The following is a 12,245-nucleotide window of genomic DNA, read 5'->3' as shown; positions in this document are numbered from 1 at the left end:
TCATAGCTTGGCTAGACACACTGGCCATAAGTTCTGGGGATCTGCCTGTCTGCCCTGTGCCACCCCCAACTCTGCACAATGGTTACAGACATTCACCCTCATACCTGACTTCTAGATGTGTTCTGGGAACCAGCACTTTGCCCCCTCTTGTTGGGCTTTCTGAAGGTCATGCCACCTGCCTTCCATAGCTCCAGCTCTGCATCCTCCCCAGTACTCCTTCCTGCCTCAGGAAGTATTGTGCTAGGGTACCCATGTGAAGAATGGAGGACAACTCTGCAGAGATCTTCATGGTGAGTTCTTTGCCCACCAAGCCACCTTGCTATCCCCTTAGCTTGCTCTTTACTAGGACTATCTTGGTAGGTGTGGGGCACTTCCTGGATCCTCTTGAGCTTCATGTACAAAGTGTTGAGCAGGTATTGTGTGGTTTTTCTGGCTGGAGGAGCCAGAACTGCTATTCTCAAGAGAGACCATGATCCAGACAAGGTCAAGAATGACAGGGAGCCTCTTGGGTCTTCAAGGACCTATCCTGCTCACCCAAGAAAGCCTGTGTCCTGCCTCGTTGCAAAAAGGAAGGACACACCTCCCATCACCAAGATTTTCAGGCATGCCATCATCCCACGAAATCCATCCTCCTCTTTGCAGCTCCCCCTCTAACTCACCCCATTCTTGGACAACCCCAGGTATCTCCTGTCAGTGTAGTTTACAGTCCTTGAGTTTTATCTTGTCTACCTTCTTCCAGTTGACATAATTAATTTGAGATCCATCTATGTTGCCTTGAACATCAACAATTTATTCCTCTTGAAAACTAAATAGTAAGTCGTCCATTGAATGGACATACCAAACTTGCTTACCCATACACCTGTTGATGGACATTGAGATGGGTCTATTGCAAATACAGTTTACAGGGAGCATTCACATATATGGCTTGGTGTCAAAACATATTGTCTCTTAGCTCGATACATATATCTAGGTGGAGAAGTATGAGATCTTATGAAGCATGTGTGCTTAACCTTTCAAGAGGTTTCTGACCTATGTGCACAGTGGACCATTGTTATAGCCCCCTCAGTTTGTGGAGGTATGGCATCTCTACGTCCTCACTAGGTCTTTGCCATTTCAGCTATTCTAATGGGAAGGTTCTAGCTTGTGTTTCCCAGGTGAACAGCAGTATGGAACCTCTGCCTGCTGTGTTGGCTGTTCTTTGGTTATGTGTCTCTTCGCATCTTTGCTCATTTGAAAAAATATTTATTGGTAGAAGTACTATGCCAGGGCCTATGTGAGAACAGAGGACAACCTTGTGGGGTGAATTCTCTCCTTCCACGGATAAGTTCCAAAGACCTAACTCGGGTCTTCAGGTTGCATGGCAAGTTCTTTACCCACTGAGCCATCTTGCTAGCCCCTTGGCTCATTTTTTAAACTAGGTTATGTATTCTCTTGCTGCTCAGTTTTGAGAATCTTTGTAAAGCTGGTTATACAACCCTTATCAGCCACAAGCTGTGATGTGAAGCAGAAATTTCCTGTCCCCCCTCCCAGATCCCAAATACTTGGCAGCCACTTCCCAAATTACCACACAGAGGCTTATATTAATTGTAAGTGCTTGGTCAATAGCTCAGGCTTGTTACTAACTAGCTCTTACATTTTAAGTTAACCTATATTCCTTATTTACATTCTGCTACGTGGCAGTACTTTTATTAACATGGCACGTTCATCTCCTGCTCCCTCTGCATGTGGCTGGTGTCTCCTGACTCTACCCTTCTCCTTCCCATCATCCTTAATTTGGATGCCCCACCTATAACTCCTGTCTGGCTACTGGCCAATCAGCATTTTATTAAACCAATTTGAGTGACAAATCTTTATAATGTACAAGAGGATTATTCCACACTAGTGATATGTTCTCCTAGGCCATGCTTGTCTTCACTCTCTGAAAGCATTTGGAGAAGAGCAGTTCTAACTTTGGATATTTTACCAGCCCTTTGTTTGTGGAGTGTGCATCTGATGTCCGATCTAGGGAGGATTTTTCTCTGTGCTTTTCTTCTAGCAGTTCTTCTGTGTACATTCTACATGTCTGTGATTCATTAGAGCTGACTTTCATATCTGATACTAGATATGTTTTAAAGTTCTCTCATCCATCTGTGGAGGGTTGGGGGTGTGGCTCACATGGCAGAGTGCTTGCCTAGCATACACAAAGTTCCTCTGTCCCAGTGCCACATAAACCAGGCGTGGTGCATGTCTGTAATCCCAACAATCAGGAAATGTAGGCAGGAGGATCGGGAACTCATGGCCATCCTTGGCTACATGAGACCCTGCCTCATAAAGAAAAAGTAACATCGCAGTGGGGCACCTGGCTGCAGGTGTACTGGTACAGGGACACTGCTTAGGAAACACTGGGCCGGTTACCTTTGTACCTTGACTGTGAAACTGAGGGTCCTCCTCAGGGTGAGCCTCCACCGTCCATTTATGCCTGTTGCTGCTAGGCCCACATCTTCATCCCTACTCTGTGTGTGATTCAGCCAGCGTTTGTTCCAGTCTTGCTCTTTTTCAGACCATAAAGGAGTGCCAGGGTTTGTAGATTTCCTTCTGAACTTTAGTCTCAGCCATTCACATTCTCCAGGAGCAGGAAGGCTGTTTGGGTGTTGACTGGGCATGCACCAACTGTACAGACTGTCTGGGGACGCTGCATCTTAGCAACACATCTCCCAGCCGAAGAGGACTTCCTCTGAGCCCCACCATCTCATTTTCATCCTGCAGCTGTTTCAATCTTTTCTCAATTTTTCCCTAGGTATTCCATGTTTCAATGTTGTTATAAAAAAGTATTGGCTTACACTTCTAATTTCTGTTTGTTGCTAGTGCAGAACACCTTAGAATGCCTGCATAGAGGTGGTGAGCGGCGGTCTCCATCTTCTCTCTCATCTGAGAAAGCATTCACTCCTGCCCCTCAGGGATGCCTTATTCCATGCACTGCTCACAGGCACCCTCTGTCTGACCCTATTTTGCCAAGAAGTTTGGTTTTGTTTTTGAAAAGTGCATGCTGGGAAAGTGGCTCAGTGGATAAGAACACTTAATGTACAACCCTAAAGACCTGAATTTGAGCCCCACAGCCCACATAAAGAAGTCAGGCATAGTGGTACACACTTGTCACCCCAGCATTGAGGAGGCAGACAAAGGCAGACCCTGGGGGCTTTCTGGCTGGTCAGCCTTGCCTACTTGGCAAGTTCCAGGCCTGTGAGCGACCCTGTCTTGATGAAGATGGACGGCTCCTGAGGAATGACAACTAAGGTTGTCCTCTGGCCTCCACATGCATGTAAACACATGCATGCACACACACACACAAACACAAACACACACACACACACACACACACACACACAAACAAACACACCCCTAAGTGAACACATAAATGCACACATGAAATGTATATTGTTTGTTCACATATATATATATATATATATATATATATATATATATATATATTGCATTGAGATGAGTGAATGGTTTCTTTTTCACAGTTAACCACAAGTCTCTAAAGCCCAAGCAGCCTCGTATTCTTGGAGAAACCTAGCTGGATCCTTGTTTGGAATATACAGTATCTTCTGCAGGGTCAAGAGACAGATACTTGGTCCCTCCAGGTTACTCTATCCAGGGGAGTCTAGGAGCTTTAGGAGGTGGGGCCTTGCTAGATGAAGCAAGGTGTGTGTCCTTAGTATATTGTCCTAATTGACCCCAGTATCTCTTTTCTCTGTTTCCCAGATAAAATGGAGTGTTCTATTTTGCCACACCCCCTGCCATGATTGAGAAACTGTGAGGAAAATAAATCATCTTTCAGTATTTTTCACAGCTATACAAATGTGACTGACTGAGGGGGAAGGGGTTGGGGAGATGGCTCAGTCGGCAGAAGCTTGCCTTGCAAGCATGAGGACCTGAGTTTAATACCTAGAACCCACGTTTTTAAAAGCCCCATGTCGGGGTTCAGACTCACATTTTTAAAAGCCCCATGTCTGGGTTCAGCCTTCTAATCCCCATGCTGAGGAGATGGAGACAGGAGGATCCCTGAGCACATGAAAGCCAGACTAGCCTAATCAGTGGATACCAGGCCAGGGAGAGACCCTGTCTCAAAAAATAAAATCCAAGGTACACTGCACCTGGAATGACACCCAAGATTGACCTCTGACCTCCGTATGCATGAGCATGCATGTTTAAGGGCAGCTACCCAGGTGACACACACTCAATTGAGAGGCAGTCTTTGCACTGCACTGGAGGACCTGGGATGTAGCCATGCCCTCTAGGAACTTTGTGTCACTTCAGGGTCCTTGTTTTGTAGTTTTTGCCTTTTCTTTATGATGTCTTCAGATTTTGATTTCATAGCAGAGCTGGGTGGAATTGAGACATAGTTTTCCTAAAATAGTCTATGTGAATGGCTGGAGATGTGGCTTAGTGGTAGAGTATCTGCCTAGAATCCTTCCACGGGGCTGAGGTGTGGCTCAGGGTAGAGTGCTTACTGTTCTGTACAAGGCCCTGGGTTCGATCCCAGAACTACAAAATGAATTAGTAGGTGGGTGGGTGGGTGGATGGATGGATGGATGGATGGATGGATGGATGGATGGTCAGTCTGTTTATAGTATAGATCAGCTTGAGAGTCAGTCTTGTAGGCCTTATGTGTCTGACCATCCTTCAAAGTTGTTATCCCAATAAGTGTTGAGTTCTGGGTCACCAGTCCGCTCTTTGTTGTCCCACTGTCTCCTTACCATCATTGTTTCCAGGGAGAAATCTGCTGTCATCCTTATCTTTATTCCTTTGTAGAGAAAGCATTTCTCTTCCTGCCGGCTGCTTTGAGATTTTCCTTTCCCTGGAGCTAAGCACGATGATGATGTATTTGGAGGCCCTTCTCTTCGCTTGCTTTGTTTAGAGTTTATTAGGCTTCTCAGGTCTCTCTTGGCTTAAATTTGCACTTACATTGTACAACGTGTGCATCTTTTCCTCAAGCATCTTTCCATCCCCCATGTTGGTTACATGTCACTGGATAACAGGTCACTGTCACTAGCTCTGAAGGCCAGGATATGATCAGAGTACTGATCAAGGTCTCCCATGGCTGCAGTCACTTGGGGAAGGACAATTGCAGGCCCTTGCATGAAGCTGTGCCCAGTAATGCTTCTTCTATAGCTGCTGCCTGGGGACCATGCCATCAGTTCCCTGTTGTACTGCAGTACACATGGCACTGCTCACTTTGAGCTTCTGAAGGCAGAGGGAGAGAGCCCAGCCACACCTATCAGAGCTGAGTGTGAGGTGACAGAAACATCTCAGCAGTTGTGCCATGCAGATGGTGTGAAGCAGATCCCACTGAAGGACAGGGACTGACATTGCTGTGTTACCTGGATGTCGAATGTTGGGGGCTCTTTCACAAACACGAGTACACCCTGGCCTCTCCTTTGGGACACTAGGTGTGTGTGTGTGGAGCCCTGTCACGTGGCCTGATTGTCACGGATGGATTGTTTCTCCTTCATCATTTTGGGTATCTCCTCCTACAGCATCTTTGGGATCATTCATCTTTTCAAAGCAGTGTCTGCCTGCCCTGGTCCCACCCACTGCTCATCATGGGTGCCATGTTCACCTTGGGGCTGGCCAGGCTCCTTCTAGTACTTTTCTGTCTCTGAGCCTTTGGCCACATGGTTTGAAGTGATGATGGTGAGTTACCGTTACCTGTCAAGACTGTCCACCAGTCCTCATGTAGTTTCCCTGAGAGCCATGTGTTCCCAAGTTTCCTGTGACCAGCTGACCATCAATGGGTGCTGAGCATGCTTCGTGTCCCCTGCCCGAGTCCCAGATTTCTCTGGATTACAGCAAATATTGTTGGCTTTGCATCAGAGTTGCCTGGTTTAAGGTTTGCAAAGTGAGTCCCAACTGCAGGACTCCTGCCCTGTCACTGACGTCAGACCTAAGAGCTATCCAGGGGCTGGGATGGGACAGTTTTCAACCCTCTGAGCTGGGTTCTCTCCAGTCCTTTGGTTTGTCCTGGTCAGGCAGATTCTTGTACCAGTTGCCAGTCCCCCTTCCTCATAAGAGAGCACTCCTGAAGTGCTCCCTCCTTTCCCCCATCAGCTCTCTGCCCTGCAGCCTCAGGCCACCCATTTCTATTCTTTGACCCCTTAGGTCCAGTGACTTGAAAACTGTGTTTCATAGTTTGGGGTTTGTGGCATTTTTTCATGTATGTATGCTTGTATGTTTGTGTGGGTATATGCACCTGGGGGGTTACAGAAATATATGTAGGGGGCATCTTCCTCAATGGCAAGTCCCTTTACCTGCTAAACCCTCTGGCCAACTCCCCACCCTGTCTTTTGAGGCAGAGTCTCTCAATAAACCTGGAGCTTACTGACTCAGCTAGGCTAGCCGGACCACAGTCTTCCAGGAATCTGCCTGTCTCTGCCTCCCTTTGTGCCAGAGTTCCGGATGTGCACTGCCATGCCTGGCTTTAGAAGCATACTGGAGATCTGAACTTAGGTCCTTGTGTGTTCCACCCACAGAGGCTTGCCCCAGCTTCTTGTCTCATTTGAACCTTTTCACTGGGTAATCGACTATCTATCCCTGTTACATTGCCTTGGCTGGGAGCTTTGCATGCTGGTTGAATCCTCTGAGCTGCCTACAGTCTCTCCAACAAAGAGCTAATGACATCAATCCCTGTTTCATATGAGGAAACCAGCTCAAAGATGGAGAGCAATGCACATACCCTGGTCACACAGCAAGTCAAAGTGACAGCTGGGGTTATATCTCACCAGTTGATGTCAATACTCTGAGCATGGTGGCTCTAGGAAAAGTCACTCCCAGAGATCAAGTGCACTGTAGGTGGGGAACAAACCAGTGAGAAGCCCAGCCCAATCGTTCCATCTCCCAGCCCTTCTGACTGCTGAGATGACCAAGGCCCTCTTCTGAGCAGAGTAGTTGGGTTGCCCTGGCTTCCCCAAGCACCAGCTGCAGAAGAGTGTCTTCCCAGTCTTTCCTCTGCATCTCAGGGCATGTGCTGAATTGATGCCCTCCTGGCCACTACTGTTGTCCTCCCTGCCCCCACTTCTCCAGCCTGGGCCCCTGTGGCCTCCAAATCCACAGGAAACCTGTGAAGGGCCAGGACATCCCTTGACTGCCTTGATAGCTAAGACTCCACAGACATGTCCCTGCCCTGTGCCCTCTGATAGGATCCGTGAGCTCTGTCCCTACCCTGTGCACTCCGCTCCCTCCTGAAGCTTCAGGAGCAGCTGTGGAACTCTGAAACAGAGCGCAAGCCTGGGGGACACAGTGCTCATAAATAGAAAGCAGCTAATAATAATAATTGTGGGTTTGAGAATCATCAGGGGCTGCAGGGCCCAGCCTCATCCCTCCCCCCCCCCACACAGCCCGAGAGGGAAAGGTCACCCCTCACCAGGATGGTAAATTCCTTTCACGCTTTGTGATTAGCCCACAATACATTGAACACTTTCCTTGGCATGGTTCAGCAGGGACACCAGGCAAGCCATTTGCCATGCAGACACAGCTTCTCCACTTGGAACTGCATGCGGGACAGTCATTCTCGGTCCTGTCCTCATCATCCTGACCCAGTGGCTCCCAATTCCTCCTGGGGTTTAGCAACCGAGGTCACAGGAGGAAGATGGGAGCCAGGAGTCATTTTGGATGCCAGGTGTCCTGGAGCACATTGGCACAGCCCTTCCCATGAGCCACCCACTCCAGGTTAGGCTAGAATTGGTGGGAAAAGGAGGTGGTACAACATGGTTGGCATGAAGGGAGTGACTGGGCTGAGCTATTTCTACCATCCAGATAGCGCAAGCTCAGGATGTCTACACACCGCACACTCTGACATTGTAGTTAAGTTACACTATGGTGTCAGCAGAATAGAGGGGACAGACCCAGGTCTAGATGCTATGGAGGGCACCATGTTCCCTGGGCCTGAGCAGATAGGGACTCACCCAACCTTAGCTCATGGAATGTCCTTAGCATCCCTCTGGCTGTGTGCCAAACCACACCAACATCCTCATCTGGAGCTCCGTGACTTCACACATGTACTTCTCTTAGGGCAAGTCACATCTGCTGCCCAAAGTCCTTCAGCAGTGCAGGCCTCAGGGACAGTCCCCTGCCAGAGGTAGAGGTAGAAGTCAAAGTTCAGAGGCTGCCAACTGTCAGCAGAGGGGCATCTTTATCCCTGCTAGGCAGAGTCCACAGTGCCGTTGGCTCATCCCCAGCACACAGAGAGAGGGAGCTGGAGACGGCACATGCACGTAGCCCATAAATATTTCTAACCGCAGCCAGCACGTCTGACTGGGCAATTTGCTTTTTAAAAAATTGCGCTCTAATTTTAAGTGAACAGCCCCTAATTATGGTGATTTGCAGGCACCTGGGGACCGGGTGGCATTTGAACACGACAGATCGGTGCAGGGACTGATTGGCAGGGTGTCGTTCAACCTGCACATGCTGATAAGCCAGGACCACTTTCCTGGGTGGGTCTGCACCAGGAGGTGGGCCCACCAGTGCCCAGGGGGCAGGGCAGCTGGGGGAACCAAGTTGAGAGAGTGGGCAGAAGGACTGGAAGGGGCTACTTGGGCCATGCCCTACTTGTGATGCAAACCTGACTTGGTTTTGTTTGAGACTTGAGAAGGGGGGACCTTCCAGGACTTGTACTGGCTGCACAGAGGCTCCATGAGCAGATAGCCAATAGGACTGGAGTGGGTTTCCTGTGGCCTTTTTAGCTCTCGACTATCTATCAGGAGCAGGAGACCAGTGCTGGCAGCTGAGACAGGTCTCTTTCAAATAAAGAATGAGTGTAGTGGCCTGTCATCTGAGCTACTTGGGATACAGAGGCAGGAGGACCACAGTTCAAGGCCAGCCTGGACAACTTAATGAAACCTTGCCTCAAAATAAAACAATATTAACAAGAGGTCTGGGGCATCTCTCAGTGGCAGAGCCCCTGCCTAGAATGCCCCAGTGAGGGGCTGGGGTGTGACTCAGTGGTAGAGCCCCTGCCTAGAATCCCCCAGTGAAAGGGCTGGGGAGTGTGGCTTGGTGGTAGGGTACTTGCCTCTAACTCGTATGAGGCCCTAGGTTCCACCCCTAATACCACACTTAAACACACACACACACACACACACACACACACACACACACACACACCCCTACACCTGGGGGGGGGTGCAGAAGAGGCATGACATCTCCTGCTGAGGAGACCCATACCATGGGGGACAGGAAAGAACCCTGGAGGCTCTCCTGGCACCCTGCTCCTACCCCCACAGCTCCGCCTGCTCCTTCCCCAACAGCCGCCTCAGAGTCAGCCCCTCTGACATTTCGGGAAAAACATTGCGAGTCGAGAGCAGAAGGGAGAAATGAAAGGATTTTCTCGAGAAAAGGTCAGAGTGGTTTCTCTTATTTTTGTTTAAAGATGGTTTGTGTTGAACTATGACAAGGCCAAATGTAATAAGGGCCAAGGGAACAGGCTGGGGGTCGACCCACGTGAGAAAACAGGAGGAAAACCCAGGTAACAAGCAAGTCAGAAGACAGCTCAGGGAGTCATTGAGACAAAACCTCACATGCCCTGATGCCCCACGAGGGATGGAGGTGGAGGGGTTGGGGGCACAGGCTGCTCCCCAGGTCCTCTCTTGCTCATGCTAGGGAGTCAGTGGTAGTCATGGGCTGCCAGGACCCATGGGAGCAGACTGACCATCTGTATGGCTCCCAGGAACAGAGGCACCTGCAGAGCCACTGGCAGGAAGGGACCTTTCAGAACAAATTCATCCCTGCCTTGGCTTCACGGTGGCCATGCATTTGGGTTCTCATTAGCACATCCATTGTGCATTCATTGGCACAGGCTAATCCACAGAGAAACACTATCACTGGAGCAGGCACTCCCTTCCCCTCTCATCCTGGTCCACACCAATCTGCCTCCTACCTCTACATATTGTCTTGTATGGATGCCTCATGTCAATGGCATCACTATGTTCAAAGTTGACCCTGAGCTATCATGCATCATGTCTTGTCCCCTTGTTCCTTTTCAGGGCTAAAGAGTGTGTGTGTGTGTGTGTGTGTGTGTGTGTGTGTGTGTGTGTGTGTGTGTGTGTGTACATATGAATCATATCACTGTGGACATCCCATGTACATCTTACTGTGGATACATGTATTTACATGTTCTGAGGGCACAATGGAGGGGTACCAATGGGTCATAACGGAGGAATTGCCAGGCTTTTCCATAATACCTGAGCTTCCTGCAATGATGCCCAGGTCTTCTGATTTCTCCTCCTCCTCATCCACCTTTCCTAATGGGCTCTGGCCTGACTGACATCTGCCCTGATGACCCCATAAGCCCACCAACTTTATCAGACCCTCCTGCTTCTTCTTTGGAGAACCATCCAGTCTGACCTATACCCGCCTCCCAGCCGGGTCCTGTTTCTGTGGCTGAGTGAGGAGGGGCTCTAGGTTTGCTAGATACCAGTTCTACATCAGACCTAAGGTTTGGGAGCAATCCAGAGTGGGTTTGTGACCACTTCTTGCCTGGCCTTGTAAACAGGAATTTTTCTTCCCTAGTCAAGCAGGCCTTCTACATCTTTGGCCACTGCAGCATTCCTGGGCCAGTTGGCAGGGGAGGCCCCAGGATAAGTGATAGCAGGGAAATTCAGGATTACAAGGAGGTTCACTCAGGGCCTCTGTCTGCTTCTCCCAGCCTAGCCTACATGGTAAGAGGGCAGCCTGGCCAAACAGCCAAGTAACCTGGGCATGCCCCGGGAGGCCAAGCTGTGTACCATTGCAGCTCTGAGCCTACCTGCAAGCTCCACTCCCACCTCCCCATCACAGCCATCACAGAGTCACTATGCCCTCCCTTCAGTTATAAGTGACATAAGAAAACAGGGAAAGAACCAGTCTGGGCTCCAGAGTCTACCCTTCCAGGACCAAACCTCCATCAGCCAATACCCAGCATCCTGGCTTCACAGTCTGGAAGATGCTTGGGGCTTACTCTGCCTCCCCAAGTCAAGCATGTGACAGCTGAAGAGCTGGTGACTGGAATTGAAGCCCCCAAGAATCCAAATCCTATTGAGGCAAGACTGCCTGCCTGCTGTGAATCTCAGCTCCCTCTGCGGATGACCTCGTGCTTTGCCTCAATGGGCATCGGGCAGAAGCAGGCCAGTGCCCGTCTAGCCCAGGCTGCTCTTGCGATGGCAGGAGTACAGCCTTCCTGGGCCCTCACCCCCTCCACTGGGAGCATGTGAGGACAAAGGGCAGACACCTGCCCAACAATCAGCACTGATGCCCCTCTCTTTTCTCCTCCTGCAGGCCACAGGACCCTCAGGCTCCAAGATGCAGCTGTTGGAGACGGAGTTCTCCCGTTCAGTGCCTGAGCTCATTGAGCTGCACTTGCTGCAGCAAGATAGCATTCCTGCCTTCCTCAGCGCCCTCACCATCGAGCTGTTCAGCCGCCAGACCTCCATCTAGCCTCCATCTGCCCGCAGGCATCCTCACTCTACAGCCACTGGACCTCTGCCTAGCCTATACCCCACATTGTCCCCAGACCCCTTTGCCACCTATAGCTGCATCGTGCCACAAACACTAGCCAGAGCCTCTGCTCAAGCAGCCACTCTGTCTCTCCGTCTCTAGTCCCTAGCTAGCAGGAGCAGCTGCTAGGGACGACCAAGCCAGATCACAGTCTACTACTCTCCTCTCTTGTCCCAAACACTGGGCCTCTCCTCTTCCTCCTGTTTTAGAGCCCCTCCCTGCACTGTCCCAAGGTGGCCCCACACCAGCCTCCAGTCCCATATGCTGGTTGCTTGAGGCCACTTTGGTGGCCAGGCTGTGGCCTGAGACTGCAGTCTCAGCCTAATGAAATAAAGTGTTATCTTTATCGTTTTCCCCGTCTGTTTCCAAGGCACCAAGCTACCTCACTGCCCAGACTCCACCACACTGCCTGCCATGCCTGGACACCTGGGCAGGCCTCACCACACCACCTGCCATGTTCCACTGGACACCTGGGCAGGTCTCTCCGCACAGCCTGCCATGCTTGGACAACTAGGTGTGGACTAAGAGGTGGATGGGGTCAGGGAAGCAATTGTGTCCCATCCCACCAGAGCCTGGGTATCAACTCCCTGCCTTGGTTACTCCACCTGCCTCTCCCCTGCCTGAGGTCTCTAGGTCCAGAGGCTAATTATAGCAGCATCTTGCCTATGAACAGTAGTCACTCCCTTTGGGCATGGTTCCAGGTGTGTATGTGACCCATTTAAGGTAGAGGATGGAAG

The 12,245-nt window shown here is 50.2% G+C and overlaps 1 protein-coding gene across 1 annotated transcript in view; it reads left to right on the top strand.

Annotated features, from left to right (window-relative positions):
• The window catches only part of Mad1l1 (mitotic arrest deficient 1 like 1), a 310,200-nt gene extending 298,338 nt beyond the window's left edge, over positions 1-11,862 (top strand). The window contains 1 exon segment of the mRNA NM_001246783.1: positions 11,290-11,862. Within this exon segment, the coding sequence (NP_001233712.1) occupies positions 11,290-11,448 (159 nt within the window). The 3' untranslated portion in view covers positions 11,449-11,862.
• Positions 11,863-12,245: the final 383 nt, after the last annotated feature.

The sequence above is a fragment of the Cricetulus griseus genome, chromosome 4, assembly GCF_003668045.3.
Source record: "Cricetulus griseus strain 17A/GY chromosome 4, alternate assembly CriGri-PICRH-1.0, whole genome shotgun sequence".
NCBI classification, from domain to species: domain Eukaryota; kingdom Metazoa; phylum Chordata; class Mammalia; order Rodentia; family Cricetidae; genus Cricetulus; species Cricetulus griseus.
The sequence above is the reverse complement of the archived record's forward strand: the minus strand, read 5'-3'. Positions and strand labels throughout refer to the sequence as shown.